Source organism: Osmerus eperlanus, chromosome 6, assembly GCF_963692335.1.
Source record: "Osmerus eperlanus chromosome 6, fOsmEpe2.1, whole genome shotgun sequence".
In the NCBI taxonomy this organism is placed as follows: domain Eukaryota; kingdom Metazoa; phylum Chordata; class Actinopteri; order Osmeriformes; family Osmeridae; genus Osmerus; species Osmerus eperlanus.
Window position 1 is genome coordinate 8,916,679 of NC_085023.1, and position 20,137 is coordinate 8,936,815.

General features: G+C 42.6%; 1 protein-coding gene across 1 annotated transcript; it reads left to right on the top strand.

The window, feature by feature from the left end:
- Positions 1 to 6,117: 6,117 nt before the first annotated feature.
- nsmce4a (NSE4 homolog A, SMC5-SMC6 complex component) lies at positions 6,118 to 14,486 on the top strand. The gene is made up of 10 exons (XM_062463293.1): positions 6,118 to 6,841; positions 6,949 to 7,029; positions 7,117 to 7,247; positions 7,542 to 7,693; positions 7,828 to 7,927; positions 8,052 to 8,142; positions 11,083 to 11,177; positions 11,320 to 11,368; positions 11,458 to 11,543; positions 14,176 to 14,486. Exons 1-10 carry the CDS (start codon positions 6,637 to 6,639, stop codon positions 14,239 to 14,241), a joined length of 1,056 nt encoding a protein of 351 aa, XP_062319277.1. The 5' UTR covers positions 6,118 to 6,636; the 3' UTR covers positions 14,242 to 14,486.
- The last annotated feature ends 5,651 nt before the right edge of the window (positions 14,487 to 20,137 follow it).

A 20,137-nucleotide genomic window follows, 5' to 3' on the forward strand; every position in this document is an offset into this window, starting at 1 on the left:
GCAGGAGGTAGGGGTAGGAAGCTGGGACCAGCGCTGGATGCAGAGTAGGAGGTAGGGCTAGGAGGCTGGGACCAGCGCTGGATGCAGAGCAGGGGGTAGGGCTAGGAGGCTGGGACCAGCGCTGGATGCAGAGTAGGAGGTAGGGCTAGGAGGCTGGGACCAGCGCTGGATGCAGAGCAGGGGGTAGGGCTAGGAGGCTGGGACCAGCACTGGATGCAGAGCAGGGGTTAGTGGTAGGAGGCTGGGCCCAGCACTGGATGCAGAGCAGGGGTTAGTGGTAGGAGGCTGCTGGCACCAGCTCTGGATCCTGAGCAGGGGTTACTGGCTAGGAGGCTGGGACCAGCACTGGATGCAGAGCAGGGGTTAGTGGTTGGAGGCTGGGCCCAGCGCTGGATCCTGAGCAGGGGTTAGTGGCAGGAGGCTGGGACCAGCGCTGGATGCAGAGCAGGAGGCTGGGCCCAGCACTGGATCCTGAGCAGGGGTTAGTGGTAGGAGGCTGGGCCCAGCGCTGGATGCAGAGCAGGGGTTAGTGGTAGGAGGCTGGGCCCAGCACTGGATGCAGAGCAGGGGTTAGTGGTTGGAGGCTGGGCGCAGCGCAGCGCTGGATCCTGAGCAGGGGTTAGTGGCAGGAGGCTGGGACCAGCGCTGGATGCAGAGCAGGGGTTAGTGGTAGGAGGCTGGGCCCAGTGCTGGATGCAGAGCAGGGGTTAGTGGTAGGAGGCTGGGCCCAGCGCTGGATGCAGAGCAGGGGTTAGTGGCAGGAGGCTGGGACCAGTGCTGGATGCAGAGCAGGGGTTAGTGGTAGGAGGCTGGGCCCAGCGCTGGATCCTGAGCAGGGGTTAGTGGCAGGAGGCTGGGACCAGCGCTGGATGCAGAGCAGGAGGCTGGGAACAGCGCTGGATGCAGAGCAGGAGGTAGGGACCAGCGCTGGATGCAGAGCAGGGGTTTGTGGTAGGAGGTTGGGACCAGCGCAGGAAGCTGGGACCAGCGCTGGATGCAGAGCAGGACATAGGGCTAGGAGGCTGGTAGGTAGGAAGCACACTCAGGGTACCAGGGATTGTGGACCTGAAAGGCAGGCTGATAAATAGCTGTTCTGCTTTGAGATTTGAGGATGGTCTGGTCATAATAAACACTGATAAACATTGGATATGTCTAAGCATGTAATACAGATAGATGTTCCTACATGTAACTGAATGCAAAAAAGTGACTAACAACGTTAGCATCAACCCACTAACTAACAACGTTTGCTAGCGTCAAGGAGAACTCTGACGGCCTTATCAGTCATTAATTAAAAACTCGCAAAACAAATTGCTTTGCAAACAACTTCTGACTTCAAAAACGACCAAATTCTAGTAATAAAATAAACATATTTTGACAAAGCTTGCTACATAAAGTACCTGTTTTGTTTGATGACTGCTCATGCATTTCAGATATAAATTGCGATTTGCGCGGTTGTATATTTCTGAATGCCATGGAAACAAACGCTCTTGACAATAGATTTAGAGCCGAAGTTACATGAACTCTCTTCATTCGAGTACGTCATTTCCTGATTTTCTATCCGGTGGTGTCCCAAGAACCGGGAGTACGTTATTCCTCGTGACAGCTGCAAAAGTTTCAGCATCCATCTTTGTGGTGTCTGTCTCCATGGCAATAGATTTGCTCCTCTCTGATTGGCTGCGGCCAACTGGCTGCTGCCAACTGTCCGTTGCCCTAACTAGTTGCCGTGTCTCATCTGGTTGCCCGTTGACGGCAACATTGCCCGGCAACATTGCTCAAAAAGTTGCCCCGTGTATCATTTAGGGATGGGCGATACCAATCATTTTCTTTTTGATCCGATACCAAGTACTTTCAAGACCAGTATCGTCGATTGTGGTATTGCCATAATGGCGTATTGTTGTTTGACAAATGTCACAAAGCTTCATCGTTGTTAACTGGAGTGAAATAACTCCAGATTATGCTTCTTTTTCTTTCAGTCATGACCGCAGCAATGCACTTGAATCTGCGCTGAGTGTGCTTTCACTGAGTGAGAGAGCGTGGCGTGCTGCCGCTGATGAACTCATGATAAGCACAGACACAGCTGAAGAAAAATAAGTTCCCATTGACTTTCTTATTTAAGTAAATTTCTATACTATACGGCCTACAACTATTATAAAAATATTCTAAAATCCCAGGTAGGATCGATATGTCAAATTGAGAATCGATCCTTTTGATACAATGCCAGTATCGAAAATATCGATACTTTAGAATCGATCCACCCATCCCTAGACTATCAGCACCTTTAGCCTATTAGCAAAGCTAACGTCTCCTGTATCTAGCATAGGTAGAATGCTAGAATGCTAAATACGTTTCTAAACACATCAACAGCTCTACCTTACTTAGCAAATTACTCTAGCTAGACTAGCTGTAGTCGGCATTAGAAGGGAAGCTTCCGAAAAAATTGCCAGAAAACGAATAGCAGTCTAGCCTATTGCTAACGCCTGTCTAGATCAGTGTTTCCCAACCTTTTTCCAGTCATGGCACCCTTAGAAAAGTTTCAAAATGTTGTGGCACCAACCCCCCCTCCCAAAAAAACCCTCTTCCCTCAGTTCGTAGAGTCGTGCCAAAACCTTGCCGCGTGATAGCCATCGAACGGCCGTATGTATTAACCCTCGTGCTGCCTTCGGGTCACATGACCCAAAGGTTCATAACGAACCATCGTTGTGTTTACCCAATTTTACCCAATACAAAAACAAATACAAATAATTTTCTTTTAACCATTCCAATGTGGGGGGTCTGAGACAGCCCGACAGTTAAAAGAAAATGCTTCACTTTGTTTTTGTATGAGGTAAATTTGTCGCAATACGACGGTGGGTCACAATGACTGATGGGTCAGAATGACCCGAAGATAACACAAGGGTTAACAAGCTCTGATGTTCCGCTCCCATTTCCTCGCTTAAAATCGAAAATAGACGGCTCTTAAGTGGGCGTGCCTTGATGAAATTAACTAGGCCTATATCTACTGCTCTGTCCAGTACATCAGAGTTCCTTCGGGACCGTCTTTGCTAACAGTGCCTCCCTATGTAAAAATCAGTGAGTGGCTTTCACAAGTGGGTTTTGCGCTCAGACTCTGCTAATGAAGCCCTACTCCCCGTCGTATGGAAGCAAATCGTTACCAAAATTCAAATGCAAATGCATTTCCAGAAATGCATTTGCATTTTAAGAATGTGGCTGCATTATTTGACTCATAAATGAAATTAGTAATCAATCATCCTATTTGCATTTTAATTTTCTTCTTCAAGAGTGCTCAATCTTTCACTTAATTAAAATGAAAAAGAAATAGACATTTGAGATTTAATTTTCAAAACATGCCCCAGCAAATAGATACCAAAATTCAATTTGAAATGTAAAATTTGAAAATTAAAATGCATTTCCAGAAATGCATTTTCATTTTAAGAATGTGGCTGCAAAATCCTGACCACAATTCAAATTCAAATGCATTTCCAGAAATGCATTTTCATTTTCAAGAACGTGGCTGCAAAATCGTGACCACAATTCAAATTCAAATGCGTTTCCAGAAATGCATTTTCATTTTAAGAACGTGGCTGCAAAATCGTGACCACAATTCAAATTCAAATGCATTTCCAGAAATGCATTTTCATTTTAAGAACGTGGCTGTAAAATCATGACCACAATTCAAATTCAAATGCATTTGCAGAAATGCAAAATGAACGAAAAAGCATTCTGAGCGGCGCAGCAGAGTGACGTCAGTAGCCGCTCTTCTTCAGCTCCCTGCTGACCGAGCTACCCATCTTGTTCGGTAGGGAGCGGTGTGCACATCTGCATTGCAATTACATTGCAAATGTGCCGGGAAATTGGCCATAACTTGCTCAATTTTCAACCGATTCTGAAACGGTTTGGTTTGTTATCAACATCAGAGATGTCGTTATGCCACTGCATACTTCTATTCTATTTTTAAAAAAATAACATAATTATTCATAAGTATGCAGTGGCATACCGACATGACGTTGATAACAAACCAAACCGTTTTAAAATCGGTTGAAAATTTAGCAAGTTATGGTCATTTAAAAAGTACATGTAGCATCAACACAATGTTATGGGTGAACGAGTTGACTGTAGCAAGATGGCCGCCATGTGCGGACGTTCGACTCCGTTGTCCGGCAACGCGGACGAGACATCTAGTGTTTATATATATCTATGGTTTAGACATTCTCTGATCTTGCTTCTGTACTAGGTCTGGCCATGAGGTACGTAAGTCAGATGTCTCCGGTAGTGATGGGGGAAACGAAGCTTTCCGAAGCAACGAGCTATTTGACACAATTGTGTCGAAAAAGTATCGCTTTTTCGAAGCGTTCGATACATCTTCTCCATAGGGACAACTGCTGGTCGAATTATGGTATGGCGATTGTATCGAGCGATGGAAGGAATCAAGTGATGTCAAGTCCTCGAGACGTTAGTCTCACAATCGTCATTGACAACTTGATAAATAAAGGTTATGTGACAAATGTGTCGATTTGTTAGTGTCAAAAATATTTTAGCATATATATTGTTGTATTATAATATAAACAACATAACGTCTTCGCTATTTTACATTCATAATCTTTTCGTTCCAGTTCTTATAGCAATATTCTCGTGATCAGTTAGGTTCAGTATGGCCTTGTGGTAAGAGCTCTGCCTCACATACTGATCTTACGAGTTTGAATCTCGGTGGCCTCGTTTTAGAGGAAGTATATGCTAAATGAATAAATTATTGTTTGATAATGTAGACTATCGGCTCAGGTTTTGGAACATGCTTTTGCAACTGGGAAAGGCCACATTTGAAGGTAAAACTAGAGAAAGATGTATGTGCTTGTGTACACCTACACTCACATCTCACATCTATCTGTCTATCTAGCTCTGGCAATCTATCTGTATCTCTGTCTCTGTCAATGAATGTATTCTATAGCGTCCGTAAATAGGCCAATGTCTCCTCTCTATAACCTACGAATATTAGTGATTTCTGATGTCTTTTTAAGCGTTTGAATAAAACGCAGTTTGTCTCAGCTGCTCGTGTGACGTCCGAAGCTTCGGACGTCACTTCGACACTTCGACAGGTGATCACTTGGTTTTTGCCCATTTGAAGCCACGCTCGACACGTTTGTGTTGGTACAAATTGTTTCGAAAGGTCGATACCGCTTCGTGAGCACGGTATCGAGCGTAACATCACGAGTCTCCGGTAGATTTTCTACCGGCGAATCAGCGAACAGAGGGAGTGGCTGAGAATGATGACATTGATGCTGTGCGCTAGTTTGTGTTGTAGTTCCGTAATGGCGGCGGAGAAAGATGCGAGCTAAGCCATTCGGTCCGTTGTGGCAACACTGCCGAATATCTATAAATTAAAGCCGGAGCAAGAACAAGTTTTGCTGAGTTTTGTTGGTGGCCATGATGTTGTGGCCCTCCTCCCCACGGGGTTCGGGAACTAGCTCTGTTACAGCAGTGGTGAAGGAATTGGCTAAGGCGAACGCTAGCGATTGGTTATCGCAGATCAGAGTGGCTCTGGGCAGATCTAATAGTTTTAAACTTCAACAGAGTACCCGCCTACAAGGAAGTCAACGCTTGTCAATGGAGCGAGGCCAGACTCTGTACAAATGAAATGTACGAGAGTCTGGTTAGGACCAGGCTAAGTGAGAGCGGCGCGGCCAGAGAAATTTGGGTTGGGCGCTGCGGCATACTAAATATATTATAAATAGTTTTTCTGCATGAGATATTCGATGTGTGGCGGGAGAGCATGACAAAAGACCGAAATGAGTGACTGTCACGCTCAATGCGTGACACTTGAGAGCCTGCTTCACAATTTCCACAGAAATTGTACCTTCTCTAGTTAAAATGGCTTGCCATAGTTTTGGCTAGTCAGTATGACGTTATAGATATCTTGAATAAAAAATCTGACTAACCACAATTAATTAATTAATTGTAATTAGGAGTAGTCAACCAAAAACGTTGATATCTGTCAAGGTTATTCCGGATAGTCAAACTAAGCATGTTAAAACGGCTTGCCATAGATGGCGGTGTATGCACCTCACAGTTGGATGCGATCCGCCAACCAAAACACGAAGAAGAAAAGGCCTACACGTCGGTTTAGTGAGACCTTTATTTTGAAAGATTAGTTGGCGCCCACTTCACGGTACTGTCGCCAACACTACCCACCACAGTGCTAAGGAAGTTTGCACAAAACATGATGGCAACCAACTGCTGAGTGATCAAATAATTGTTTGGAAGTTTTCTTTGAAGGTTCGTGAAAACGTAAAAGGCGTCAAAGCGTTGAAGTTGTAAAGCAATCGTTATGAAAGGATCATGTTCATGTAATTTTTAAATATCGTTACTGTAACTAACACTGTTTAACCAAACAACAGCAGTAAGGTGTGAGTTTTTGTAGTAATGGGGTGCAGTAACTTACGCTAGTAGGTTATAGCTATAAAGCTAGCCTATCTAGCTAGATATTTATTTTATGTCGTGTCGCAACAATTAGAGCTAACGCTACTTGTTTTGAGCGTGTTGAGTTATCCTGAAACCTACACCAATTTATTTTCTCAGTACAAGAAGTCCAAGTAGGGGGCTTTTCTGAATTCAGAGAAGGCTTCAGCAGCAGTGACTCAAAAGATGAGAAGATCCAGTAGAGTAGGTGATGAGTCCACTGTTCGGCAGAACGGTGTAGCTGGGCGAAGCAGAGCCGAGCGGGGGGATGCAGCTGATGACGAAGAGGCAGGCAGCAGCCCGGTTGACATGCAAGATGATGAGGACAACGACCCAGCTAGGAGAAGGGAGATCCGGAGCAAGTACAGGGATCTCATCAACTCGGTTCAGCGTGAGTCCATTAGCTGTCCACGTGTCTGATATGTTAGCTAAGATGACACCTAAAACCTTCCAACAAACCGTATAAATGAGGCTGTTGTCAATTGTCTCTAATTTCAGAGAACAGAGAAGACATGCTTAGCCCTACCAACAATAAACTCACAGACGTTTTGGAGGAGGCCAACAAACTGTTTGCAGAAGGTATACAACAGTGTTAAATTAAGTAATCCAGTAGTGGTTGACTGGTGGTCTAATCAAGTAGTTATGCTGTGTTTGTGTTCCTGGCAGTACGACAAGCCCGGGAGGCAGCTTTAGATGCCCAACTCCTGGTCCTTGCTACAGACCTAGGTAAAGAGAAGGCCAGCCAGCTCCATGCAGAGGGCTCAGCCTTTGACCCATCAGCCTTCGCAGAGCACCTGGTAAATCAGCAAGCATCTACAGGAGATGTTTATGGAGCATATTCTGCCTAGTTTAGAGTTCCTCGATGAGTGCATCTCAGTTCAACAGAATTTTGAGAAACTGAAATTGAAAACTGAATTTGGAACTCTGTTGAAATAGTTTCAGTGGAGAGCAGTGCGAGTTATTCTATTTCAAACCATTAGATTAGAACATTTGAAATTCAAAATGATAAATGTCGAATTAAATTTATGCCGGTACTGAAATGTATACTGTGATATTAATATTTGTCCCTGTTATTTTTTTCCGTCGTTCAGCTGTCCTTCATGGGCCTTAACCGGTTGGAAAATGAGGAGAATGTGGAAGAAGAATCGGCAACGACAAATGGCTACCTGCCCCCGGACGCCTGGCAGAGGGTGGCCAAGAGAGCGGAGTGTTGCTTCAGGACTGCCCCATCATTCCACTACATGTAAGTCAGTGACTTCTGGGCCTGGTTCAAATACTCTTAATAATAATCAAGAGATTATTCCAATAAGTAACTAGTGATTTAACATTGTCTGTGATGTGTCTGTATCTCCAACCCCTCTGTGTGCTCTCATTTAGGATGGGCTCTTTCTTGGCTGTTCCCCCACCTCCAAGGCAGCGCGCTGAGCGCCAGAGGAAGGCGCCCTCAAAGGAGGCCAAGCGTATCATGCCCACTCAGGTCCCTGCACATATCCAATTACATTACACCTAAGCAGGTCACTGGTTACTCCATAGGTCACTCCATAGTTGATGGACAATGTGTTTGTTCTCTTAACAGAAGTTCATTTTATTCTAATTAATAGTTGAAGAAAATGGAGGAATCCCATCAGGAAGCAACAGAGAAAGAGGTAGAGAGGATCCTGAGCTATCTGAGAAGCTACTTTGCTGATGACCGTAAGTATTGGCTGTTTTCATGCGTTGAGATTTTAAGGACTGTGTTGTTTCTAATTCCAGGGTTTTTCCTGCATAGAGAAAATTTTGGCGTGCGCCAAAGCCGTTTTCCCGAGCGCCAATGACAAATCCCAAGCGCCAAAGGCAAAAAAAAGTCTGCGATTAAAAAAAACAAAAAAACAAAGCTGTGTTCACGCGTGCAATGCATGTCAGCGAATATGTTATCAATAGTATGTTTCAAGTAGGCTACAGCCGAACCCTCGTTCTGTTTTGATCAATAGTAATCGAGTTGATAAGCGTGTCTTCTTGTCTGATCAATACGCAACTTTGAGGTGTGCGAATGGACAGAGCGGCCAGTAAACTGTCGTTCCGCTGCGAGGGCCAGCCCGACGTGCACGAATACACCTGTGCAAATGAAATTTCCACTCAAAATGCTGACAAAAGTTTGATTGACGATTTCCAACGCAGCCTCCATTGGTATTCTTAACCTGGAATGATAATATATAGTGCAGTGTTTCCTCTATGGCTACATTTCTGCCGCCACGGTATCAGAAATCAGGCTGTACAACATTTTAGGCAGTCTATCAGCAGTGATTGTTAGAGTGCTTGTCGGAGAATTGCACGGACACGCGCTTCACACCGCAGTTGAGATTGCGTGTTAAGCCTGTTATTGTATAAGTCTATAGTTCTTGCAAATTTAAATCAAGTTAACTGGTGATTTTCGTTGTTTGTATTCTTCCCCTGCTAGCAAAATTTTCTGTTGATTCGATAGCGATTGCTGCCCTTGCTCAGGGTTTGTATTTTAGGTGCATTATCATGCTGAAGTAGTTTTAATTAATAAAAAGTGGGTTTATTGTTATTATTTGCTACAGAATGCTTAGCCTATCAAGATCAAATGAAGCAGGCAGTGTACATGCTTCAGAGTGGCCTACCTTAATCGATAGGCTAGGCTACTACTGACCATTTACAATAAGTTGTTACGTCAATTATTAATTGGCAGCATTTATGCCATTTAGAGCATACTTTATGAGTGTAAGGTGTCTTTAAGTAGCCTAACTTTATTGCTTTAGGGGAAGTAGGATGAAAATATGTGCAATATTACATTAGCTATTAGACTACTACGGGGGGGGGGTGCAAAACACCTGGGAATAAATACATTGATTAGAAAAAAGATGAAAAAAAGAACACATATATATATATATATATATATATATATATACATACATACAGTGAGGAAAATAAGTATTTGAACACCCTGCTATTTTGCAAGTTCTTCCACTTAGAAATCATGGAGGGGTCTGAAATTGTCATCGTAGGTGCATGTCCACTGTGAGAGACATAATCTTAAAAAAAAATCCAGAAATCACAATGTATGATTTTTTCACTATTTATTTGTATGATACAGCTGCAAATAAGTATTTGAACACCTGTCTATCAGCTAGAATTCTGACCCTCAAAGACCTGTTAGTCTGCCTTTAAAATGTCCACCTCCACTACATTTATTATCCTAAATTAGATGCACTTGTTTGAGGTCTTTAGCTGCACAAAGCCACCTGTCCACCCCATACAATCAGTAAGAATCCAACTACTAACATGGCCAAGACCAAAGAGCTGTCCAAAGACACTAGAGACTTGAGAATTGTACACCTCCACAAGGCTGGAAAGGGCTACGGGGAAATTGCCAAGCAGCTTGGTGAGAAAAGGTCCACTGTTGGAGCAATCATTAGAAAATGGAAGAAGCTAAACATGACTGTCAATCTCCCTCGGACTGGGGCTCCATGCAAGATCTCACCTCGTGGGGTTTCAATGATCCTAAGGAAGGTGAGAAATCAGCCCAGAACTACACGGGAGGAGCTGGTCAATGACCTGAAAAGAGCTGGGACCACAGTTTCCAAGGTTACTGTTGGTAATACACTGAGACGTCATGGTTTGAAATCATGCATGGCACGGAAGGTTCCCCTGCTTAAACCAGCACATGTCCAGGCACGTCTTAGGTTTGCCAATGACCATTTGGATGATCCAGAGGAGTCATGGGAGAAAGTCATGTGGTCAGATGAGACCAAAATAGAACTTTGGGGTCATAATTCCACTAAACGTGTTTGGAGGAAGAAGAATGATGAGTACCATCCTAAGAACACCATCCCTACTGTGAAGCATGGGGGTGGTAGCATCATGCTTTGGGGGTGTTTTTCTGCACATGGGACAGGGCAACTGCACTGTATTAAGGAGAGAATGACCGGGGCCATGTATTGCGAGATTTTGGGGAACAACCTCCTTCCCTCAGTTAGAGCATTAAAGATGGGTCGAGGCTGGGTCTTCCAACATGACAATGACCCGAAGCACACAGCCAGGATAACCAAGGAGTGGCTCCGTAAGAAGCATATCAAGGTTCTGGCGTGGCCTAGCCAGTCTCCAGACCTAAACCCAATAGAGAATCTTTGGAGGGAGCTCAAACTCTGTGTTTCTCAGCGACAGGCCGGAAACCTGACTGATCTAGAGAAGATCTGTGTGGAGGAGTGGGCCAAAATCCTTCCTGCAGTGTGTGCAAACCTGGTAAAAAACTACAGGAAACGTTTGACCTCTGTAATTGCAAACAAAGGCTACTGTACCAAATATTAACATTGACTTTCTCAGGTGTTCAAATACTTATTTGCAGCTGTATCATACAAATAAATAGTTAAAAAAATCATACATTGTGATTTCTGGATTTTTTTTTTAGATTATGTCTCTCACAGTGGACATGCACCTACGATGACAATTTCAGACCCCTCCATGATTTCTAAGTGGGAGAACTTGCAAAATAGCAGGGTGTTCAAATACTTATTTTCCTCACTGTATATAAGTGATATATATATATATATATATATTTTTTTTTTTTTTTTTGGAGCACCGAAGACCCATTTTGACCCAGGAAAAACCCTGAATTCAAATACTCTTTTGCAGCCACATCTCCTATCTCCTATTATGAATTTGTGATTGATCCCACTTCTTTCTCACGGACGGTGGAGAACATGTTCCACACATCATTCCTGATCAGGGTGAGTTAGGTACATTATCTGCAGAGCGGAGGAACCAAAAAACAGATCACAAACCTTGCATTATAGAGTAAATCCTGCGGCATAAGCTTACTGTTATTCTGGAGAGGATGAGCAGTAATTAAGTTTATGTTGCATTACACAGGATGGTTTGGCCAGGATGTATTTGGATAGTGACAAGCTGCCTTGTATAGGTGAGGAAGAAGTACATTTTCAACTGTTCTTTTGTGGACATAAACATTTCTTGCGGTAGATTTATCATTTTTGCCCCTCTGTTTTGCAGCCCCTGTGGAGGAAGGAGAGGTGGAGGCTGGTGGGGTGTCCAGTCGTCAGCAGTGTGTCATTTCCATCAGCCCCAAAAGCTGGAAGGTATGTTAGGTTACCACTTACGCCCATAATCCACCAGCTGTGAAGCACTGTCAATAGCAGCCATTACCTTTTGGCACCCATGTTAACCAAAATGGACCTTGTCCACTGGCTGTGAAGCGCCTAAAAGCTCCACACTCTGCAGCAATAGTTTTTTTTACGCGGGTGATTTCGGCCACAAGATGATGAAACACAATTTTCTTTAAAGTTTGGATTAACGAACTAGTTAAGAATTTAGAATGTTAATTTGAGGTTATATCATTTAAGATGCAGACCAAACTACACAACCCTGGTAACACATACTCTTTGTCTATAGGCTACTGTAGCCATTCAGCAATTACCCTGATAAAATCTCATTACCATAGCCACCCAATAGGTGGACATACAGTTAGGTCCATAAGTATTTGGACATTGACACAATTTTCATCATTTTCGCTCTGTATACCACCACAATGGATTTGAAATGAAACAATCAAGATGTGCTTTAAGTGCAGACTTTCAGCTTTAATTTCAGGGTATTTACATCCAAATCAGGTGAACGGTGTAGGAATTACAATACATTTTATATGTGGCCCCTCCCTTTTTAAGGGACCAAAAGTAATTGGACAATTGGCTGCTCAGCTGTTCCATGGCCAGGTGTATGTTATTCCCTCATGGGAGTTCGTTATTTCATTGACAAGGAGCAGATAAAAGGTCTAGAGTTCATTTCAAGTATGGTATTTGTGTTTGGAATCTGTTGCTGTCAACTCTCAATATGAAGTCCAAAGAGCTGTCACCATCAGTGAAGCAAGCCATCGTTAGGCTGAAAAATCAAAACAAACCTATCAGAGAGATAGCAAAAACATTAGGTGTGGCCAAATCAACTGTTTGGTACATTCTTAAAAAGAAAGAACGCACTGGTGAGCTCAGCAACACCAAAAGACCCGGAAGACCACGGAAAACAACTGTGGTGGATGACAGAAGAATTATTTCCCTGGTGAAGAAAAACCCCTTCACAACAGTTGGCCAGATCAAGAACACTCTCCAGGAGGTAGGCGTATCTGTGTCAACGTCAACAATTAACCCTCGTGCTGCCTTCGGGTCACATGACCCAAAGGTTCATAACGAACCATCGTTGTGTTTACCCAATTTTACCCAATACAAAAACAAATTAAAATAATTTTCTTTTAACCTTTGCAATGTGGGGGGTCTGAGACAGCCTAGCTGTTAAAAGAAAATGCTTCACTTTGTCTTTGTATGCGGTAAATCTGTCGCAATACGACGGTGGGTCACAATGACTGATGGGTCAGAATGACCCGAAGATAACACAAGGGTTAAGAGAAGACTTCACCAGAGTAAATACAGAGGGTTCACCACAAGATGTAAACCATTGGTGAGTCTCAAAAACAGGAAGACCAGATTAGAGTTTGCCAAATAAACATCTAAAAGAGCCTGTACAGTTCTGGAACAACATCCTATGGACAGATGAGACCAAGATCAACTTGTACCAGAATGATGGGAAGAGAAGAGTATGGAGAAGGGAAGGAACTGCTCATGATCCAAAGCATACCACCTCATCAGTGAAGCATGGTGGAGGTAGTGTTATGGCGTGGGCATGTATGGCTGCCAATGGAACTGGTTCCCTTGTATTTATCGATGATGTGACTGCTGACAAAAGCAGTAGGATGAATTCTGAAGTGTTTCGGGCAATATTATCTGCTCAGATTCAGCCAAATGCTTCAGAACTCATAGGACGGCGCTTCACAGTGCAGATGGACAATGACCCGAAGCATACTGCGAAAGCAACCAAAGAGTTTAAGGCAAAGCAGTGGAATGTTCTGCAATGGCCAAGTCAATCACCTGACCTAAATCCAATTGAGCATGCAGTTCACTTGCTAAAGACAAAACTGAAGGGAAAATGCCCCAAGAACAAGCAGGAACTGAAGACAGTTGCAGTAGAGGCCTGGCAGAGCATCACCAGGGACGAAACCCAGCGTCTGGTGATGTCTATGGGTTCCAGACTTCAGGCTGTCATTGACTGCAAAGGATTTGCAACCAAGTATTAAAAGTGACAATTAGATTTATGATTATGTTAGTTTGTCCAATTACTTTTGGTCCCTTAAAAAGGGGGGGGCCACATGTAAAATGTGTTGTAATTCCTACACCGTTCACCTGATTTGGATGTAAATACCCTGAAATTAAAGCTGAAAGTCTGCACTTAAAGCACATCTTGATTGTTTCATTTCAAATCCATTGTGGTGGTATACAGAGCCAAAATGATGAAAATTGTGTCAATGTCCAAATACTTATGGACCTAACTGTACATGTACAGCTGTCAGGAATACATTACATTTCTAATCAATGAAGCTATTTTATTTACTTTACCATGATAAAGATCAGTTTTAAATGTTACGACAAAAATGCAGAGTAGCAGAAACTTAATGACCGGCACAGAGAAATCTGCTTCTCGGGGAAATTATACCTTGTGCTGCCGGTGGATTCAAGCCGTTTCTTGCCCTTCATATCACCTTTTGTAGCGCCACCCTCAGACTTAATCCTCTTACTGTCTATCCTCAGAAACGGTGGAAAATAAATGCTTTAATACTTCTCTCTGTAGTTTTCTCATGTTTTCTGCCGGTGATTGTTGTTCCATCAGGAGCTCATTGATGCATTCGACATAACAGAGCCGTTGATCCAAGCCTCAAACACACAACCGGAGTGATGCAGGATTAAGTCCTTTTAAAGATATTACATGTTTTATAAACTTCCAGGGATGATGTAAATATACTGTTTTAGAGATTTCCAGTTCGTAAATGCTTTTGATTTAATAAAAAAAAAAAATGAAAACCCAAGTCTGATGGTGTGCTTGTTTTATTGCATTCTCCCAAATTGCATGTGGGAATCAACAATTCCGATGCTTTCTGAAGCCATTCTGCAGCTCTGCTGTCCCTGTAGTCAACTGCCCAGCCCAGCCACAAAAGCAGGAACTGGGAGAGCCCAGCATAGCCCAGTTCAGAAAAGCAGGGATCAGGACAGTTGAATAGAGTATAGTAGCTTCTTGATCTTTAACATTGTCTGTGATGTGTCTGTATCTCCAACCCCTTATTCTTATTTTTATATATATTTTATTTAAATTGTTTTATTCTTAGATTGTTTAGTTCTTAGGAATAGGGCATATGGTGCATTTGTAAAAAGCTTGTGTGTTAGTGAGTCAAGAAAGCTTAGAATGTAGTGCAGTTATGAGGATTTGAATGTTCAAATTCAGTAGCCTAATTTGTCCGGTGTCCTAGTTTGTCTTACTGCACTTCACTCAATGAAAGAAAGACATTTTGTTGTATGACTGCTACTTCACAATACAAAGCCCTTGTATTTGCTTTCTGGCTCCAATTACAATGTACTGTACGCCATAAAAATATCTAATTTCTGTGCAAACATTTATTTTGTTCTTTATTTCTCTATTACTCTTCTCTCCTCAGTAGCTTTGTTTTCCAGCTTCTACACTGCTCATCATTTATCTTGATACAATGTTGAAGTTATATAACAGTTTATATGAACATGTGATTCACAGATGTACCCAAGGCAATGCAGTGAGTGTTTATTTGTCACTGAGGCTCACATAGACACACACACATACAAGTACCCTCTTGCACAGACACAGCAGGTAAAGGCACATACAGTACATGAACATGCTCATTCAGTCACACGCACAGCAGAAAAATCTACAGGACGGAGGCTAGCTTCAGTGTGGTTGCCGGGCTGTGCGATGCAGTGTATGGGTGTGAGCAACGCAGTTTTGCAGGGAGGTGTTCTGCCAGCCTTGTAGCACTTCTGTCACATCGCCACAAGAGGACATGGAATACAAGATGGGGAGCTGCATTGGAATCGTGCGTGGCCAGGTAACAAGGCAGAGCAGCATGCTTGAGGAAGAGATACAGAGATGTAGTGTAGAATGCATCTCATGGATGGGCAAAGAGAAGAACATCAAGAGGGGGGTAGTGACACAAAGAAATCCTGTACATAGATTTCTCTGTCAGCATGCAGAGTCAATGTAATGGTGACGAGAAATTGTACTATGGTGTGGATGGAGGACTGACGTCAGTTGAGGAGCACAAAAAAGAGAATGGGAGGGAGAGGGAGGAATGGAAGAGAGGGGGGAGGGGGAATTCATCGGATGTGAATCGTGAGATGGGAGAAAGCAGAATTGCCAAGAGGCGAGAGATAAAGATGAAAGAGAAATACTCAAAGGGGTCTGATTGTGAAGACAGACCAAACTCTTATTGAACAAACCTAAAGTAAATTCAAACACAATAGACATAAGTAAAGATTTTTATGGCTGAGCTGATGAGAAGTAGTGAGACACAAGCTATTGTTCATTGAAACTCGCTGTGGATAGAGGACATCAAATATAAATAGAGCTGATTAGTGGTTTTCAGTGTCAAAACACTGCCTACCCAGCTCACCCTGGCCTGGGGAGAAGGCAAATAAAAAAGAAGACAAACTGTCGTAGGGGAGAGTTCACTGCTTACTCTATCTTATCAGTGGGTACTGGGTTTTAGGAAATTATCAATTTTCATTGTTGTGTCAGGCTGAAGACATCTTGTCTCAAGCTTATTCAATGATCAGAGGGAACAGGTGCTTGAAATTGCTTTTCTGTGTGGTGACTAGATACTACGCTGCAAGGTTTGACAGACTTCTAGATTGCTGCGATGCTGGGGTGTGAGGATGCAATGTATCAGATTTCCCCAGGTTTTAGTTGAAATTATGGTTACTAGTGCACAGTGCCCATGATGCAGTCGGTGATTCAGATATCAGTGAAACACACAAATACAGATTCCTTGAACTTTAGATAGTGCATAGTGCCCATGATAAAATTGGTGGCACACACACAGATTCCTGGAATTATAGATATGGCACAGTGCCTGCGATGATGTCTGTGTCACGCACAGATTTCTAGAATTATCGATAGTGCAGTGCCCGTGATGCAGCTGGTGATGACAGTTCTTCTCAGTGGTTTTGGTACCTATATTTCTCAGATCACAATTGAAATTCTCGGTCATCTCTGAAGTACTTGTTCAGCCTCCACATCATCTACTCTAATCACTTATGCACATCATAACATCATTTGTGCTATGCAATGCTGTAAAATAGTCTTGCATTGTCTGTATTGCATTCTCATAAATATGACATGACAACTGAACGAGGACACTAAATTCTTACAAACATTGTTCCTGTCACACTGACTGGCTGCAATACATGGGAACTGCACAGACAGGGACCGCAAGGCCCTACGTAGTGTGGTCAGGTCTGCTGAGTTCATCATCGGCAGGAAGCTCCCAGCTCTACAGGACACCTACCACACACGATGCCTCAGGAAAGCTGGCAGGATTCTAAGAGACTGTTACCACCAATCCTTCAGTCTTTTTACCCCATTGCCTTCTGGCGGGCAATACCGAAGCATTCGGTCTCACACACGTAGACTGGAGAATACTTTCTATCCAAGGGCCATCAGGCTTCTAAATGGACACTGATACACTCTCACCACTTTCTCACTAGCCACTTTACACACTGTCACTTTCAGCTACTGGTTGCATTGCATCAGCAATATTGCACTAATTGTTTACTTATCATAGGTGTAATCTATGTTCAGAGTACTTATATGTTATATTATGCCAGGTTGCTTTGCATTGTCTTGTCCTAAGAATTTCAGTGCCCAGTATGACCTTGTGTTGTTCTGTGCATCTGACAATAAAAGACTTGAACTGGAACTCAGCTAACAATCAGACTAAATGGTAGAACAGTGGTGGTGAAAAAACAGTGATTCAAGTTTACAACCCAATCCTCCTGTGTTACACATAAAACAACTTAAACTAGAGAGGGTACAATTTCTGGGTAAATTGTAGGGTGTGCTTGCTTGCGTCGGTTGCACAGGGGTCCGTTTTTTAATGACATTTTTCAACTGAATTTTCTGTATATTTTATATAAAAATGCATACTTTATATAAAAATGCATACTTATTATTTATAAAGATTACATAGATTTAAAAGCATCTTTTTTTTGCTGCTCATTTACAACTCAAAATACGAGTGAAGTGTACAATAAAATAGATGTCTTCTCATTTCCCCTGCATGAGGCAGCCTCATAGCTGAATCAAAACGAATACATTTGGCAGACCGGTGTAAAAATTGACCTAATCTCTATGACTTAAAAGTCCTTTTAAGTTTTTTCCTTCTCGTGATATTTTTAGGCATTTAGCCTACTCATATTGCATTCATTCATTAATAAAGAACCCCCTTTGAAGATTATTCTACGACGTTACCGGCAGTAGAAGATGGAATCGCGATTCAAACAGTACCATCTACTAACTGAAAATATGCCCCCAAAAACGTAAATAAGCTTGACATTTATTTAGTGGAAAATCGCTTTCATAAAAAGCTCACTGGTAGCGATCATTGTCAGTCAACAACGCAAAATGCGATATAGCCCTGTGTGGAGAAGCTGCCCCGGTAAATTGTACTACTACGGTAACAGTACTAGACACACCCTCCACGAATTCGCGATGTTGCGATCGCACCAATTCACGCAAATTCAACGATTCCCCGCGAATTCAGAGCGACGTTGCAATTTTAACCAATCACCGCAAATTTCCTGCAACTTTGACCAATCATCGTCGTCTCCCACAACTGGATCGGAAGTACATGCCACTGGCAGGAGGCGGCAGCAGCATTGACCGTTGACAGCACGAACGAATACTGAGTGTGAGGTGTCCTCTCACTCTCTCCCTTCTGCATTGAGTTCGAGAGTTTCCACAGACATGTGTGCATCGAATGTCTCACATTTGCCCACAAGAATAACTGCCAAAGATCGCGAAAAGCAGTACCCTGGCATTCTTCACCAAAGCGGAGGGAAATTATTTTGCACAATATGCAACATTGTTGTCGAACATAAAAGAAAATCTTCCATTGACAAGCACTTTGCAACAGCAAAACAAATGGCGGGGATAGCAGAAACGCCGACAGGACGTCAGACGACGAGACAAATCACACTGACACACAGGCTGTTGCATCCAGGTTAATTGCAAGCGCTGAAAGTCAAGGTAAGTTGTTTTGAATGTGCATGGTTAATGTTGGTTAACGTTGGTATAGCTTATCATGTAGCACTGGTGTGCTTTCTCGTTTGCATGTCAATATGATCTATCTCTCGTTGTTGCCAGAGCTACATTACAGGCTTTCTGCTGTACTATTCAGAAATGTATTTTCTGTCTTGCTTTGTCTTGTGTTGCACTTGCTTGATGTTCAACTGTGTTAGGAAGGTTTTTGACTCGCTAGTTTGTCGTAAACAAAGTAAGCAAATGTCAATAGGTTTCGCCAAGTTTAGCCGCTAGCAAGACATCTCGTTAGCGATGTTAGCTAGCTTGTTAACACGCTTGGACATTGGTTCTAGTAATAAGTGCTCTAGCGTCAGCTTCTTTGTAATGTTTTTGTGATAACTATAGGCTTATGGAAACAAATCGTTACCAAAATTCAAATGCAAATGCATTTCCAGAAATGCATTTGCATTTTAAGAATGTGGCTGCATTATTTGACTCATAAATGAAATTAGTAATCAATCATCCTATTTGCATTTTAATTTTCTTCTTCAAGAGTGCTCAATCTTTCACTTAATTAAAATGAAAAAGAAATAGACATTTGAGATTTAATTTTCAAAACATGCCCCAGCAAATAGATACCAAAATTCAATTTGAAATGTAAAATTTGAAAATTAAAATGCATTTCCAGAAATGCATTTTCATTTTAAGAACGTGGCTGCAAAATCGTGAACACAATTCAAATTCAAATGCATTTCCAGAAATGCATTTTCCTTTTCAAGAACGTGGCTGCAAAATCGTGACCACAATTCAAATTCAAATGCATTTCCAGAAATGCATTTTCATTTTAAGAACGTGGCTGCAAAATCGTGACCACAATTCAAATTCAAATGCATTTCCAGAAATGCATTTTCATTTTAAGAACGTGGCTGCAAAATCGTGACCACAATTCAAATTCAAATGCATTTGCAGAAATGCAAAATGAACGAAAAAGCATTCTGAGCGGCGCAGCACAGTGACGTCAGTAGCCGCTCTTCTTCAGCTCCCTGCTGACCGAGCTACCCATCTTGTTCGGTAGGGGGCGGTGTGCACATCTGCATTGCATTACATTGCAAATGTGCCAGGAAATTGATTGAATTGCCGGGTCTTTAGAGGACGCATCACAGACTGAGCAACTTGATGTCAAACAATGACTAAAACAGTGGCAGAGCTACTATTAATGTGTAAATCTGTAACGGCAGAGTATGCAGCCAAGCTCTCTATGACTTGTTCTACTCGGTCACGGGCATCAGACTCAGATATATTATTAGATTCTACCTGCTCAGCTAATTCTAACAGTGTTTGCACAATTTGAGGGAGCGCTATTGATCTGTGATGCGTCCTCTAAAGCAGCGGTCCCCAACCTTTTTTGCGCCACGGACCGCTTTCATGTAAAAAGAGAAAAATAGTTTAGCTGATTTGAGCGAAAAATAGTTTTTGGAGTTTTATGTAATATAAACAGCCGTTTTTTCAATCGACAAAACCATGTCTAGTG